The sequence below is a fragment of the Hippopotamus amphibius genome, chromosome 4, assembly GCF_030028045.1.
Source record: "Hippopotamus amphibius kiboko isolate mHipAmp2 chromosome 4, mHipAmp2.hap2, whole genome shotgun sequence".
Taxonomy (NCBI): domain Eukaryota; kingdom Metazoa; phylum Chordata; class Mammalia; order Artiodactyla; family Hippopotamidae; genus Hippopotamus; species Hippopotamus amphibius.
Window position 1 is genome coordinate 57,774,558 of NC_080189.1, and position 16,397 is coordinate 57,790,954.

Here is a 16,397-nt window from a genome sequence, read left to right on the forward strand (position 1 = left end):
AAAGTTCTACAAGCTAAATGTTCTACAAGCTAAATAGGAAGTGTTGTTCTTATTACAGATAAGACCTTTATTGATGATTTTGTAGGTGACAAATAACATGAAGAAATGCCGTATGAAATATTTAGGTTTGAAGATGATGTGGATTTTTTAATATCAGTATTTCAAAATTTTATATGCTACCTCAACCTTTGTATCTCACAAATAGGTCTGTACATTTGACAAATAAGTTATAGAGATGTCTTCTCATGTTAATTAAGTCATCTATACCAGTCAAAAATCTTAGTGATTTTCTATAAAAATCTATGTATTCTGTTTATGGAGATGATAATTTCCTGTTTCCTAGTTTAATTACTCTTAGCTCTGACAAAATAGTCTGTGTTCCTAAAGATAAGTTCTAAATTTCATTAATGAATAGGAGAAAGAAGACAAAATGTTTTTTAGAAGTCCCACCTTCTTTAGGGAAAATAGTGTGAAAAAGTAATAATGAATTGAGCAGAAAAGAAAAAGTATATATTTTTATGACACAGAAAAATGACAGATTCTAAAAAACTATTGCATGGCTGATTATTGCCAGGGAGTTAGCTTTTCTTCTTTATCCAAGAGATCTAACTGAACCTAGCATCATGAATTACTCTCGAAAATTTATAGAATCAGAAGAATTTTGAAGAGGTCAGCTGGTATAATTTACTGTAAAATGAGGATTTCTTTCTCTACTGCATCTAATATGTGACGGCCATCTAGCCTTTATTCCATGTCTTACGACTGCTGGAAGTGTATTATTTTGCAAGACTACTCATTCTGCTATTAGACTGATTTAACTGGTAGAAATCTCTTCCTCATAGTAAACCAAAATATCTCTCCCTCTGTCTCTGACTCTGTCTCTAATTCAACCTTTTGGTCTTAGTTATGCCCTTAAAAAGAGTAAATCTGTACTTTTTTCTCCTGCTTTTCCATGTGGTCACTTTTCAGATATGTGGTGGTAGGTAGTTATACCATCCTTCCTTTCCTTGTACTTCCCCTCCCCCAATCCATTTTTCAGGGTCAGTGTGCTCAGTTGCCTTATACGGTCCTCACTGTTGGCTGTTCCAAAGCCCTTGTCATCGTCCTCAATGTCATACTCACTGTAGTTTTCGGTGTCTGGACACACTGCTTGAGATGTAGTTGAATGGAGTCAGCTTTTGCTCGGTTGTGTTGAAGTAGCAAAACACTGTAACACATCAGTGGCTTTCAACCCAAAGGTTTATCATGATGCATATTTATTCCTGATCATCTTAGTTCTGCCCCATGTATGTCTTTGTTCTGAGATGCAGGCTGAAAAAGTAGCACCAATCTGGGATTTAGGGAGAAGAATAAGAGCTGAACTGTGTTGTGACTTAAAGCTGCCACTCTGATGTGCCACCCTGACATGTCACTGGTCACAGCAAGTCAGGCTTGACTGTGGAAGAGAGAAGTGTGCTTCTGTCACCGGAAGGCACTACGAGTCCAGGGCAGTGGACAAGGATGCATGATCTTCTTACAGGGAGTAGAGGTGGGGAAGAGTAGATAATTGGGGAAAATAATACAATCAACGTTTAAGTGGTTGTATATATTTTTTTCCTAACCTAGTTCAAAAAGGACTAGAGGTCTTCATGTTGCTTGTTACTCTAAAAGACATATATTCACTCAAATCAAATATAAAGCCACAACAAAATTGAGGAGGGGGAAGTCGTGTTTTATTCAGTTAAATGCAGAGAATCCAAATCTTCATTTCTTGGTAGGCATAAGGAAATGAAGAAACAATGCATTCTGCTATTCTCATTATCTAAGAAAGGGATATTATAATGATGAAAGTGTGCTGCTGGTGCTAAATTCAGAAGACAATAACAACAAATTCTTATATAAGGATTACTGACCAACACAGTGGACATTATTTCCTAATAGTGGATTTATAGAAACAGAAAAGCTGCATTCGTATGGGCCTTTGGTATATCAGCCATATAAAACCAGAGCAGTCTTGAATAAAACCGTACTCAGGGAAGATAATCTGACGTTTGTATTTCAGTCTTCTTCCCACTAGATCTTTTACTAAAGTTGCAGTTAGGAAACAATGCCTAGTATGATAATTGAACTCGTGTGTCTTTCCATTTAGGGCTGAGATTAGGTGCTGCCATTATTCCCCAGTAGATTTTCATGCGTACCACTTTCTCTCTCCCTGGGATGTCTTTATCTTTATTTTGTACATATTCATAAAATAGAACTTTAAGGGAACCACTCACTAAGGGGTCTCCAACTGGTAACAGCACTATTCCAACCCCTGTTGTTATTGCATGGAGGTGCTTGCAGATTATAAACTGGCAAAGGTAACGTCTCTTCTTACAAAGCCAGAAGTACAGTTGTGTAAATAAGATAGATTTATTTTTCGTGCCTGGGAAGATGAAGGAACTAATTATTCAGTGATTGGGAGACACATTTTAGAACATTAAAGGCATATTCAAAATGACCTTTTTAAGTGGTATTTATTTGGCATAATTAGGAGAGATCAAACACAAGAGTGTTAATGGGGTTCCCCACCCCAGGTGGTACCTAAGTCTGTTAGAAAGGCTTGGAGTCATTCACAAATGCAGAGGACCAATCAGAACGCTTGCTTGTGAAAAGAGAAAATCCTGTCATCATGACAATTTCTCACAGACAGAAGCAGAGAAATTTTAGGGAATGTATCTCATCCCCGAAGTAGCCTTGGTATCCAAGGTTCTCTCTACTGGAGGCAACTCTCACTTGAGTGGGTGTGATAGGTCTGAGGAGCAGAAGATAGGTTGCCAGAACACGTTTGTAAAACCTACAGATCTTACAACAAAATTATTATGTTAGCAGCTGGAAAAATATACACAGAAGCACATGCACAGGATTTAACATTAAACCAGAATATGTGCATAAGGGATATTGTTATACTATGGCTGAATTGCAGTGTCTGTGTTGGAGAGAACACAGAAATAGGGAAGAAATCTCCTTCATCGGTATATTTTTTTTAGGTGAGGCATTGATATTTTTATTTTATCATGGAGTGTTTTAAATTGAAAAAGAAATGCATGAAAATGGTTAAAAATTAAAATACCCTGAGGTGTAAACAAAGCCCCTGACCTCCAAGTCTCCTTCCTCTTTTATAGTATTTCCAGTTTGCTTTTATGTCCTCTTTATATCCATTGATGATCTTTCAACTTAGTGCACTGTAGTAAGGATAATGGACATCCTTCCAGTTCAGATTCTGTGCTTGCTTTTGCCCCATCAGATTGTCAGCTCCTACACTAGAAGAGTTTGTCATGTTTGCAGCAAATAGAGCATCCAGCCAAGTGCTTATCACTTTTTGTAGATGCTCATTATACATTGGACTCACAAACCTTAATTTTTAAAATCTGAGTATTAGAGAAACACTTTTTCCTCCTCTCTTGTAATAATCCACAATGGAAGGAACCCCCCACCCCCACCCCGACTGGTGTGCACATGTACACACACACACACACACACACACACACACACACTCTTGCAGCACTTCTTTTTACCCTGTATTCCCTCCTCTACATAGAGGTTGTGGCTGATTGAATTCTCCTGGGCCACCTTTCCTGTGGTAATCACACTCCTCTCTCTGCCTTTCCTACAATGAGCTAGTAAGGCAGGCCCTCTCTTGTTCCTCTTGGTTGTAGTCCTTGTGCATGCTGCTGCCTGGTTGGTTTCTATGCCAGTCCCCCTTGAGTCTACAGGACTTATGGTGTAGATTTAGGGTGAGAGAGGGTTTTTTTTAATTGAAGTATAGTTGATTTACAATGTTTCAGGTGTATAGCAGAGTGATTCAGTTATATGTGTACACACACACATATACATACATATGTATGTATATATTTCTTTTTCAGAATCTTTTTCATTACAGATTATTACAAGATGTTGAATATAGTTCCCTGTGCTGTACAGTAGGTCCTTATTATTTTACATATAGTAGTTTATATCAGTTAACCCCAAATTCCCAATTTATCCCTTTTGGTAACAATAAGTTTGTTTTCTATGTCTGTGAGTCTATTTCTGTTTTGTAAATAGCTTCACTTCATTTTTTAGATTCCACATATAAGTGATATTGTGTGATATTTGTCTTTCTCTGTCAGACTTCACTTAGTATGATAATCTCTAGGTCCATCCATGTTGCTACAAAGGGTGAGAGTTTAAACAGTGCTTCCCCTGTGAGGCTTTTCCTCATCTCCAGATTAGGTTAGGTTCCCTTCACGTAACATCCTGTATATACTTCCCCCTTTTTGCAGTCGTCATAAGTATATTTATTTTAAAATAATAGCAGAGGTAGCTAAGACTTCTTTCTTATTATATGCTATGTAAACACTTCACATGCATTTTCTCATGAATTCTTCATAGTACCCTTTTTACATGCTAAATTGAAGCCCAGAGATTAATAACTTGCCTTATGTCTGTCACACAACTGGTAAGTGGTAGAACCAGGTTGTCTGATCCTAGAGCCAGTAAGCTCCTAACTTTCATGCTTCACAGTCAGTGGAGGACATCAGGAGCATTAACTACTGGACAGAGTTCAACAAGTTTATAATATAAGTTGGAGCCAGGAATAGGAACTTCTCGCAGTGTATAATTTGGGAAGAGACATCTTTCTTGGTTATTTGGGCTATATATTAGATAACCTTCTTCTGTGTTCCCAAATTATGCTGTGTCCACTGCTCTCTGTGCCCTCTGTCGGGAACTCTGAAAAGGAAGAGGGCAGTGTGCATCTGAACCACATCTTGAACCACTGACCACATTTTTTCAACTAGGCGGGCTAACTTCAGAACCATGCTTCTATATTTTTTATCAAGGTAGCACCTCTCACAGTAACAAAGTAAATAGTAAAGAAGAGCTTGTGGCGAAAAGCGAGTGTCTCCCACTCACCCACAGCTCCCTACCAATAGTGTGGAGGCAGTTTCTTGGCTTGTTTCTGTTTGTTTTTCTCCTAATTGTAATTTCCCAGAAAAGGGTGATAAGAAGTAAATCTTTTGAATCCTTGTCAGTCTAAATATGTCTTTATTCTGCTCTTTCACAGAATGACAATTTAGTTGTGTATAGAATTGTCGATTAAAAATTACTTTTCCTCAGAAAGTTGAAACCTCTAATGTTCTATTCATTTTATTATAGGTGAATTTCTTTTCTCTCTCTCTCTCTCTCTGAAAGCTTTTAGTGTGTTTTTGCTTGATGTTTTAAAACTCTCCATTGATGTGTCTATGTGTGAGGTTTTTTTTCATTAAGTATGTTGGGTAGTTCATGAATCTTTCAATCTGAAGGTTCATGTGTTCCTCAGCTGTGACTGATACTACTGTTTCTTTGATGATTTCCACCTCCCCATTTTCTTTAATCTGTCTTTGATTTCCTCTTACTCAAGTGTTTAGTCTCTTAGATTGGCCCTTTACATCTCTCATATTTTTGGTAATATTTTTCTATATTCTTATCTTTTTGCTGTACCGTCTGGAAGACTTCCTTTTTCTCATTTCTTTAATTTTTTATTTTAAAAATCACATTTTTAATGACTTTAAGTCTTTAAGAACCCTTCTATGATCTGTGTTTCTTCCTGCCATATTGGCCTACTATGGGGTTTTACAAAATTACTGTATTTCTCCTTTAGCTTCAGTTATTTTATTTTCTCTGGGATCAGCTTTTGTTTTTACTTTCAGTCTCTGAATTTTCCTCATGGGCTTGGTGATTTTTGATTATTCATCCCTAAAATAGAAGGCCTGTATAGCCATTGTGGGTTTTCCCTACTGAGTAATTAGAACTGTGTTGGAGCTGACTCTTTCTTCTTAGAAGGAATCCCAACTAGGAACTTTGTATAGAGTAGGGCAGATCTTGGTGGATTTACTGGTAGCCTTTACATTATGAGGACAGATCCCCAAATTCCCATACTGAGATAGATTTAAATCTGTGGTGCCAATATCCACACTAGAAACCTTAGCTTTTCTAATTTATTTTTTTAAGTTTGCTCAATTTGGCGAGGGTGGGGGGTGGTTAACTTCTTTTGGAGAGGAATCCTAGGCGAGGTTTATTGTTTTTATCTGTGGGAAAATTCTGGCAGCCTGTACAGTAACCTCCCCTTATCTCTGGGGGAGAGGTCCCCACTGGATGCCTGAAGCCATAGATAGCAGCAAACCCTGTATATACTATGTCTTTTCTTATACATACATACCTATAATGAAGTTTAATTCATAAATTAGGCACAGGAAGAGATTAACAACAAAAACTAATAATAAAAAGAAAAAATATAACAAGATACTATAATAAAAGTTATGTAAGTATAATTGTCCCCCCCTCCAATATCTTATTGTACAGATTTAATGCCTCTGCCATTTTAGCTAACCACTTATCACTGTGGCTCTGTCTTTTGCAGTCTAAGGTGTGACAACAAAACTAGCATGAATTTCTTTTTCTTCTTCACAGTTTCACAGATAGAAGATTCATTCTTACCACAGATCTTAGCAACCTCAGCATACAATTTTTTTTCTATCCTTATTAAGTAGTGAACTTTCACCTTTTCACTTAAAGGAAGCACTTTACAACTTCTCTTTAGCACATCCAAATTGCCAGCATCACTAATCTTGCATTTGGGGGCCGTTATTAAGTAAAATAAGGATTACTTGAACACAGGCACTGAGATACCACAATAGTTGATCTGATAACTGAGATGGCTACTAAGTGACTAATGGAAAGGATGTGCTGGACAAAGGGATGGCACCGGATGGCACGAGATTTCGTCATGCTACTCAGAACACCCGATTTAAAACTTATGAGTTGTTTATTTCTGGAATTTTCTGTTTAATATTCTTGGACTGAGGTTGACTGTGGGTAACTGAAACTGCTGATAAGGGATTGGGGGGTGGGTACAGTACTCGAAGTGCTGGAGAGGAACAGTAACTGGGGGCATGTGGACAGGTAGTTTGTCCCATATGTAGACCTTCAATGAATCTATCCTTTCTCAGCTCTATTTCTTGCTCCTGTTCTCTTGCAGTACCTGCAGCTTCTAAGCGGTCACATCCTGTCAGACAGCTCCTACTTCCTTTGTGGTTCTCTTTGCATCTTTCCATCAACTTGTTCCCATCTACTGTCTGTCATCTAGTTCAGGGGTTGGGAAACTATAGCCTGCAGGCCAAATCAGTCTGACTGCCTGTTTTTGTAAATAAAGTTTTATTGGAATACAACCATGCTCATTTGTTCACATATTGTCTCTGCCTGCTTTTGCGCTGTGAGAGCAGTTGAATAGTTGAAACAGAGACCAGCAGAGCTGAGTCTGCCACAGAGACTGAATGACATACAAAGCCTAAACTATCTAGTCTTTGGTCCTTCACAGGAAAGGTTTGCCAGCCCTGGTCTAGAAATGTTTTGAGATTTCTCATTTTCTGGTGCTCATACCTATCGGCCTTTACCTTCTCACCCACTTCTCTTCATAGATATTTTAATTTCTTGTAAAATTCTCTTTTAGTTCAGTAAGTCTGAGGGGGTGCATAAGTTCCCTCAGGCCTCCAAAGCCTACTCTGCCCCCTTGAACTGGAGAGACAGTTCTCACTCTTCTACATTTAATATACTGGCAGCCTGCTTATCAGTGGCTGCCTTCCATGTGTGACCATTTAAGGTCACGGAAGGAGCTCTGTGAGAGAGCAGGGACTCTATGTAGTTCCTTGTGTCTTAACACAAAGCCAAGAACATAGTAAGCTTTCAAAAAGTGTTTGCTGAATGTATTGAATGAATGAATGAATGTAATTATGTTTTAATTTTTTTTCGGAGCAGTTGGGACCATCTAGTTTTTTTTTTTCTTCTGAATGCACATTTAAGATAGCTTTCACCTATTAGAAATTCATTTTTATATCATTTCTTAAGATGAATTATATGAACAGTGGTTAATCTTATTCGGAATGGAGAGGAGCTTTGCATTCTGGAGATGTATCAACCCATATGTTTGCATTCTTCCTCATTCTACTATTCACCTTTTAAAAATTTTATTTCACAGATTAAAGTAATATAGCACTTTTTCATTTTTTTCCTTTATACTATCACATTATTTAATGTGTAAATAGTTGCAGTTTAAATAGCTGTATGTTTGCAGTCAATGAAATATCTGCATAGTGATCCAAAATGTTCTAGGAATGTATTTTCAAATATTTTTCAATTGAGATTTTTTAAAATGTCTGATTATGTGAAATAATTACAAGGAATGACTTTGAAACAAAAGACTTGTAAATAGGAATAAGAATAGAATCTAAATTGAATAGTTTTTACTTTTTGATGTGTTTGTCTTCCCGACCATCTATTATTTAGAATCATTTCTCATGTAAATTTAAGACAGATGGACTGAGTTCTTGGATAATAAAGAAATGCTTTTGATAGTAGACATTTCCATTAGAGTGAATTTGTCATTTTTTTCTACTGCAGTTAATGTGTTTTCTCTTGAATCCTGGTGTCCTCAATGGTATTAATTTAAAATTTATAGCAGTTACATAAAGTAGAGCCAGCACCTGAATTATTTGCACATTTGGAAATAAAGCAGATCTTCTGCTTAACGTCTTCTGCAGAATAGCATTTTTTTTGATATAGATATGCTTCTTTCCCTATTATTTCCTATGAAAAAGAAACACAATTAGGGACTCATTATTGTTTGTTATTTGATTCAGCCCATCTCCCGTGCACCCTTCAAACACATTAACAAGTTTATAAATGCAGAAATTTTGTTTTTTTCAATTTTTTTCTGTGACTGTGTCTCATGTTTAGAGGAGAAAGAGTGGAATATTGGCGTCTCCCGAAGGAAGGAGGAGGATATGTTCTTGGCACTTTGCGAGTATTGAGCTCTTAAGTAATGCAGTGATAAAGAAATGTTCTTAGCCTCTGACACTAGAATTCACAGGGGTAGGATTCAGGGGAATGGAAAGTGTCTTCCATGTGTCCTTTTTCTTCTTGTTTTTTTACTGCTATGTGTGTATAAGCTTATGAAAAGAACCCCGTTTTTCCTCAGTACATTGTCTTTTGTTTTATTACACCTAAACATTTTTGAAGGCATCATTTTAAATGGAATCTGCAAGAAATGAGGAACTGTGTTGTATGTTTGTATAGTGTCATTGTAGAAGAGTTTGAGTTCCATAAATATAAGACAAATAGTAAAATATGATATGAAAAATCTTTGTAGGTATTTTTTGTACCAGTGCCATCCAGTAGCACTTTCCAAGATGGTGTAAGTGTTCTGTATCAGTGCTGTCCAGTACCGTAGCCACTAGCTACAAATGACTGTTGAGTACTTGAGGCATGGCTGGTGTGACTGAGCAATGTAATATTTCATTAAATAAATATTTTGGTAAAGTATTTTTATGGTTTCTTAATAATTATAGACTAACAGATTTTAATTTTGTTCTATTTAATTTTTTTTTCTTTTCAGGTAAATATATGCAGATGATGAACATTCTTAAACCAATTGCTTTTGATGTTATCCATTTCATGTCGCAGCTGTTTGATTATTACTTGTATGCAATATATACCTTTTTTGGTCGGAATGATTCAGTAAGTCAACCTTTTGGGGGAGGAGTCTGTTTCTTTTAAAATCTATTTGTTTTTGTAAATGTAAAGTTCATTCTCCCTATAAAATACACAATTAACATTATTTTGAAAATTACCCATCAGAAATCCAGCAAATCATTGATATCAGCTTTTTTGTGTGCCTGATTGCCTTATTTAAAATATATTAATTTTAAGCTTTGATATGATAAATGTATTGTATGTTATTCAGATTTTTGGCAGAAAAAGTGCAGCATCTATTTCTAACCTTGACATATTTTGGTGATGAAAAATGTGCAAGTTGCCTCATTTAAATCTGGCCCAGTGTGTAATTATTACACAGTAAATGATTTATTTTAAATATAGGCTAACAATCTTAGCAGGCAATACTACATTCAGAAGATAATGGCAAATATTTATTAAAATAATTGAAAATCTTTGAACTGAACCTGCCACAGAATTAATGTTTCCTGCACCTCCTTTTTGTGTTTCCAAAGCTCTTGTTGAGTTTATCTTTTTCTACTCCTAAGGAGAACAACAAAGTATTAAGCAGGTAACTGATCTGATACTTGGGAATTATTATATAGTTCACCTACATGTTTGACAGTTTTTTGTATAAAAGCATACTCATAACACTAACTTTTCACATAACTATATTTTGTATCTTTTCAAAAACTTGTGAATTTTAATGGATAACTACATTCATCATATAAATTTTAATATTCTTGCTGATTACAAGTATATCAAAGACATAATCTTTTAATATGGGATCTGAATTTCCTATGTTGTTAACTCACAAAATTAGAATACTAATATAATCAGAAACTAAGTTGCTGCAGAATTTATATTACTATAAAATATGTACTAATCCATTGCTCTCAGTAAATAAATATTAAAGAAGAAAGACATTCTGGAGTTTTAGCCAGTTGTCAGAATCTTCTAGTCTTCTAAATGAGTTTTACTATCTTCTTGGACTGCACCTCTAGACCAGTGCGGTCCAAGAGAAGTTTTTGCAGTAATGGAAGTGTTCTATATTTGTACTGCCAAATATGGTAGTCAGAAGCCACAAGTGGCTTTTGAGCACTTGAAACGTAACTGGTATGGTTGGGGATTGAATTTTTAAGTGTACTTGATTTTACTTAGTTTATCTTTAAATATAAGTAGCCACACATGACTTGTGACTATCATATTGGTTAAGACAATTCTGGACCACAATTTTGATAAGATATGGTAAAGTACAGTCCTTCGGAAACTTTTGGGAACTGAGTCCTTTTAGGTGTGACTTTCCAGCTGATTAGATACTGGCACAGATTTGTTTACAGTGGGGTTCATTAGAACCTTGAGAAGGTTAGCAAAGTGTAGGTAGGTGCTTACTGTAAAATATGCTGCATACTTTATTTAAAATCTGTTATGTTTTAAAGAACACATTAGTCTGATATTTTATATTAAAAGCATTTTTAATCCTGTAAGACTCAGTAAAAGCCATTTCACTGTTTTCAAACAATATTGTCAATTATAAGGGTTTCTTTCTATCCTTAATCTGGGTGTCCACTCATAGGTTGTATTAGAAACAGTTTGTATTCTATGAACCAAAAAAAAAAGTATGTGTATGAATGAGTTTGTATGAGTAAATACTGCATTTATTCTGCCTCTTACTTACACTTTTTTAACATGGCTACTACTCCTGCTTCCTTCCCAGAAGAGGGATAATTGTATGAGTAAATTTAAATGGATGCTACTCTTGGAAGATAAACATCTTATTGATTCTGAGGGGTTCTAGAAAGTCATTGTCTGGGAGGGGGACACAGTGTATGCTTTAGGTTAAGGGATTCTTTTCTGTTCATACTAATTACTCCTGAAGCTCCTACTCTTCACTGAACTGGTTATAGCCTACTATATCATGTTATATTATATATCTAATGCATTTCATTCTATTATAATAATGGTACTTATAGTATCGTTTTGTCTTGCCTTGCCTCAAGGCTTCCATTGTTCAACTCTTGAGTTATGTTTTCCTTGGTCCTCCCTGTTTACATTCTTTTGTGAAGACCATTCTGTAGCTTACCTTGATGCAGTTGTAAGCACATAGTAGATTCTTAGGACACGTGGATTGATATCCTAATTATTTCTTATCCAAGTAAATCTTATGAGGGTTCTTACTTGACAGCAATTTGTGAGCCTCATTTAAAGTTAACGTTCATTAATGGAACTGGTTTTTTTTTGTTTGTTGTTTTTTTTTTTTTTTTGTAGAGAGTCTGATTCAAAGTCTAACCTTTTAAGAATGAATTAACTTCAGTTTCTGGGTATGAGGGACTGAGACCTTAATTAAATGATATTTCCTGCAGAAAACAGTTATAAAACCTGGATATTATACAAAAGGCAACTTCCTGAAAATACTGGAACGTGAACAGAAGCATATAGACTCTGGTGGGAGTTCATTAGCGATTGGGGAAGGGGAAGCTATAAAAAGAAATTCCATCTCAGTGGCCTTTAGCCCAGGACTAAGTGCAGTCCATAAGGCACATAACTGGAGACAAGCATAGGAACATCATAGTCTTTATGGATTGAGGAACCAGAAAAGTGAAGCTACGAAACTGGGAACACAGAACAGAGTAGGGAGAAGTTCAGAAGGGAAAGAGTCAGAGAAGGGGTCCCCAATTTTTATCTACCCCCATCTCTGACTAACCCATGAACCATGTTTGTGTGGAACAGACTGACTGCAGCCAGTCAAAGAAAAAAGATCTGAATAGAGACTGAAGCTGCTACACAAGAGATAGTTTGTAGTTCAAGCCTGGCCAAGAAAATTGCATACTGAAAACAAAGGAAACAGTACTTATTGGAGAAAAATAACAGAATACAAAATCTCCAGAATCAAATGGAGGATGCATTCCAACTTCACCTAAATACAGAGAGCCAAAAAAGTGGAATACATCTTTCAGTAAACAGAAAATCAATATACTCTGAGCTCAAGATGTTGGAACTAAGGGATAGAGATTTTTAAAGGGACCATTTTAACTGTCTTCAATAAAGTAAGCAAAACATGTTTTAAATGCATGAACATCTCAGTAGAGAAATAAGTTCTAGTAGAAACACTGGGAAGAAAACCAAAGAGAAATCCTAGAACTGAAAATTCAGTACCAGCAATTAAAAAAAAGAATTACTAAATGTATTTAGCGAGATGGATATGACAGAGGAAAGACCTTGTGAACTTGAAGACAGATCAATAGAAATTATTCAAAATGAAGAACACAGAGAAAAGAGATTGAAAAACAAAGATGATCAAAGCTGTCGGGACATTCTCAGTTATATCAAATCGTCAAACATACATTTAATTGGAATGCCAGGTGGAGATGAGAGAGAGAGAATGAGGTAGAAAAAATATTTGAAGAAACATTGTCCAAAAATTTGCAGATACAAGATGCTAAATGAATAGCAAACAGAATAAACACAAAGAAAAGTATAGTGGAGTACCTACCTCATGATGAAATTGTTTCTTGAAAAACTACAATAGACTTATGACATAAAAGGGACCAACGATCTGATTAACAGCTGACTTCTCATGAGAAACTGTGAAGACCAGAAGAGAGTTAAACAACACCTTTCAGATATTGAAAGAAAAGAAAAATGTCTATCCAGAATTTTATAACCACCAAAAATACTATTCAAGAATGAATATGAAATTAAAACATTTTTAGATAAAAAGAAAAAATACTAAGAGAATGTGTCACCAACAGACACGTAATACAAGAAGTGTTGAAGGAAAATGATACCAGACTGAAGGAAAATGATAGCAGATGAAAACATCAATCCTTAGAAAGTATGACAGCATTGGTAATGGAAACTACTTGGGAAAATGCAAAAGATTGGTTTTTTTTTTTTTCTGTTTCCACCTAATTTCTTTTTAAACCATATAGCTGTTTAAACCTGAAATTATTACATTCTTTTTTGGAGTTCATAATATATGTAAATGTATCACATATAACAACTGCAACATGGTATGCAGAGGGATGTGGACCTATAAGATGGCAAGATTTCTACATATTATGTAAAACAGTACACTGTTAACAGTAAATGGACTGTGAAATATCAAGAATGTATATTATAATCCATAGGACAATAATGAAAAATAATACAAAGAACTTTAACTTTTGCCTACAGGAAAATTAGAATTCTTAAAAAAAAACAAAAAACCTCATAATTAGAAAAAGCAGGAAAGGAGGAACCAAGAAACAAAAAAGAAAACATGTAATGGTAGATGTAAACCCAGTCACGTTAAATGTTCCTGGATGAAACACTCATATTAAGAGGTAGAGATTGTCAGAATGGATTAAAAACATAGCCCATACTTAATAACAAGAAACACACAGATTGAAAGCAAACAGATTGAAAAGGTATGCCATGCAAACAGTAAGCATAAGGAGGCTACAGTGGCTATAATATCAGATAAAATAAGTTTGAAAACAGAGTGTGTTACCAGAGATAGAGGGATTTCTAATGATGTAAGGATCAATTCAACTGGAAGATATAATGATTATAAATGTGTATTTGCCTAGTAATAGAGCTTGAAAATAGATGAAGCAATAATTGACAGATTTCAAGAGGAAATGAAAAAATTCACTGATATCTGGAGATTTTAACACCAGAAGTAACTAATAGAATAAGTTAGTTAGAAAATCAGCAAATACACAGAAGATTTGAGCAACACTTTCAACCATTTTTACTTAATTGATATCAGTGGGACAACATACCTAACAAAGGCAGGACATATATTCAAGTGCAGATGGTACATTTATCAGGAAAGACCATATATTCGGGGCCATTAAACATGTCCTAATGAGTTTAAAAACATAGAAATCATACAAAATATATTCTGTGATGTCAGTGTAATTAAATTAGAAACCAATAATAATAAAATAGGAAAACCTCAGTATTTGGAAGTCAAACAGCACACACCTAAATAAAGTTTGGGTTAAAGAAGAAACCACAAGAGAAATTAGAAAATATTTTGAAGTGAATGATAATGAAAATATATCAGAATTTGTGGGATGCAGCTAAATCACTTAGAGGAAAGTATCTATTATCTAACATTTAGCTTCTTTTCCAATCTGTATGCCTGAGGTCAATTGAAAAAAAATTGGCCTCTAGCACAATGTAAAATAAAAGTGGTAAGAATTGACATCCTTGTCCTGTTCCCTCCTGCCTCATATATGCTGGGTAGAAAGCATTGAGCCTTTCACCATTGAGTATGATCCTATTTTATAGATACCTGTAATCCTGTTGAAGAAATTCTTTTCTGTTACTGAATTTTTCTGAATTTTTATCATGAAAGGATGAATTTAGTCAAATGCTTTTTCTGAATCTGTTTAAACAATCATAGCTTTTTTTCCTGAAGAAATATATATATATTAACATGGTGAATTACATTGGTTAAATTCAAAGTAGGATTTTAGGCTCTTAAACCAATCTTGCATTCCCAAGACAAACACCACTTGGTCATGAATCAATTTGCTGATATTAAGGATTTTTTAAAAATGTGTCCATAAAGTTTAGGAGTCTGTAGTTATGTCTTCTGTCGTATCTTTGTTTGGTTTAGGAATTAGTAATGTTAGTCTCATAAAACAATTGGGAAACATTCTCTTTTCTTCTACATTGTGAGAGTCTGTGTAGGACTAGTACTTTTTGAAGGTTTTTATCAGATTAAATTTAGTTAATAAAGAGCTGCTCAGGTTTTGTATTTCTTCCTAGGTCAATTTTTATAATATGAGTTTGCCAAGGAATTTGTTTCATCTGGTTCGGTAAATTTATTGGCATAAAATTATTCATAATATTCCCTTATACTTTTAATGTTGAAGGATCTATAGTGTTATCTATGCTTTCATTCTTGATTTTGAAAGTATGTCTCATCTCTGTTTTGTTTTTCCTGTATCAGTGTGGCCCTTCCTGTCCTTGGGTTAAGTAGGTAAAAATCTTAAGTTATGCAATTAAAAATAATAACTTGGGGGAAGGAAATTCTGGTGAATTCCCTCCTGATAAATTCATTAGATTGATAGATGTTAGTCTGACCTGTAAATGCACATGTGTAAATAGCTCGCTTGCTCCCTTGAGGGTTAAGATTTGACTTCTTTCCTTGATGTTTTGGTATTTTTAAATGAAATTTGGAAACCCTCTGAATGCTGCGTATCTGAGTGAAAACTCATTACATACTTAATTTTCACTAATTTGAAGGTATAACCTTTGCAGGGTTATCTCCAGAGCAATTTAACATGCCTGTCACTTTCTTTTTCAGTTGGAATCAACAGGACTAGGTCTTAGCAGTAGCAGACTAAGAACAACTCTAAACAGAATACAAGAAAGCCTCATTGATCTGGTAAGTAATCGATTCTTTTGGGTTATTTAAAATAGAAATTAGCCGTATGCTAAAGAGTTGTGTTGCAAAGAGTGTTTAGGACAACTTTATAAATGGCTTTAACATTCAAGAAGTTTAGGTTTGGTTGGCTACGCAGTAGGGGGTCTGGATTCTTAACTGTGTCATGTGACGAAATGTATGTTTTAGAAAGCTGAGTTAGCTAGCAAACAGGGCTGATCTTCTCTAGTGCTTAAGCCAACATAAGCATTTAAAATAAGAAAAGAATTTTTTTATGCTTGGTTACTATGGCCAGAGACTTTTGTTATTCAGTGCATTTCTCTGTGAATTTTCCTTTATTCTTCACTTACCCAAATAAGTATTCATTTTCCTTTTCTCATAAGCTCTGTATTATGAGCATACTTCTGTTATTGAAGTTTTTACAAAGCAATGCAATCATTCATTCCTTTAAGAAATACTTATTTGGAATAATTATTATATGCCGGAC

General features: G+C 35.0%; 1 protein-coding gene across 2 annotated transcripts in view; it reads left to right on the forward strand.

The window, feature by feature from the left end:
• VPS50 (VPS50 subunit of EARP/GARPII complex) overlaps positions 1-16,397 on the forward strand; it is a 121,717-nt gene that overhangs the window by 90,083 nt on the left and 15,237 nt on the right. For both annotated transcript variants that reach the window (XM_057732307.1, XM_057732308.1), the window contains exons 21-22: positions 9,431-9,552; positions 15,833-15,913. In XM_057732307.1, coding sequence (XP_057588290.1) covers positions 9,431-9,552; positions 15,833-15,913 — 203 coding nt within the window. The remainder of the gene's footprint in view (positions 1-9,430; positions 9,553-15,832; positions 15,914-16,397) is intronic.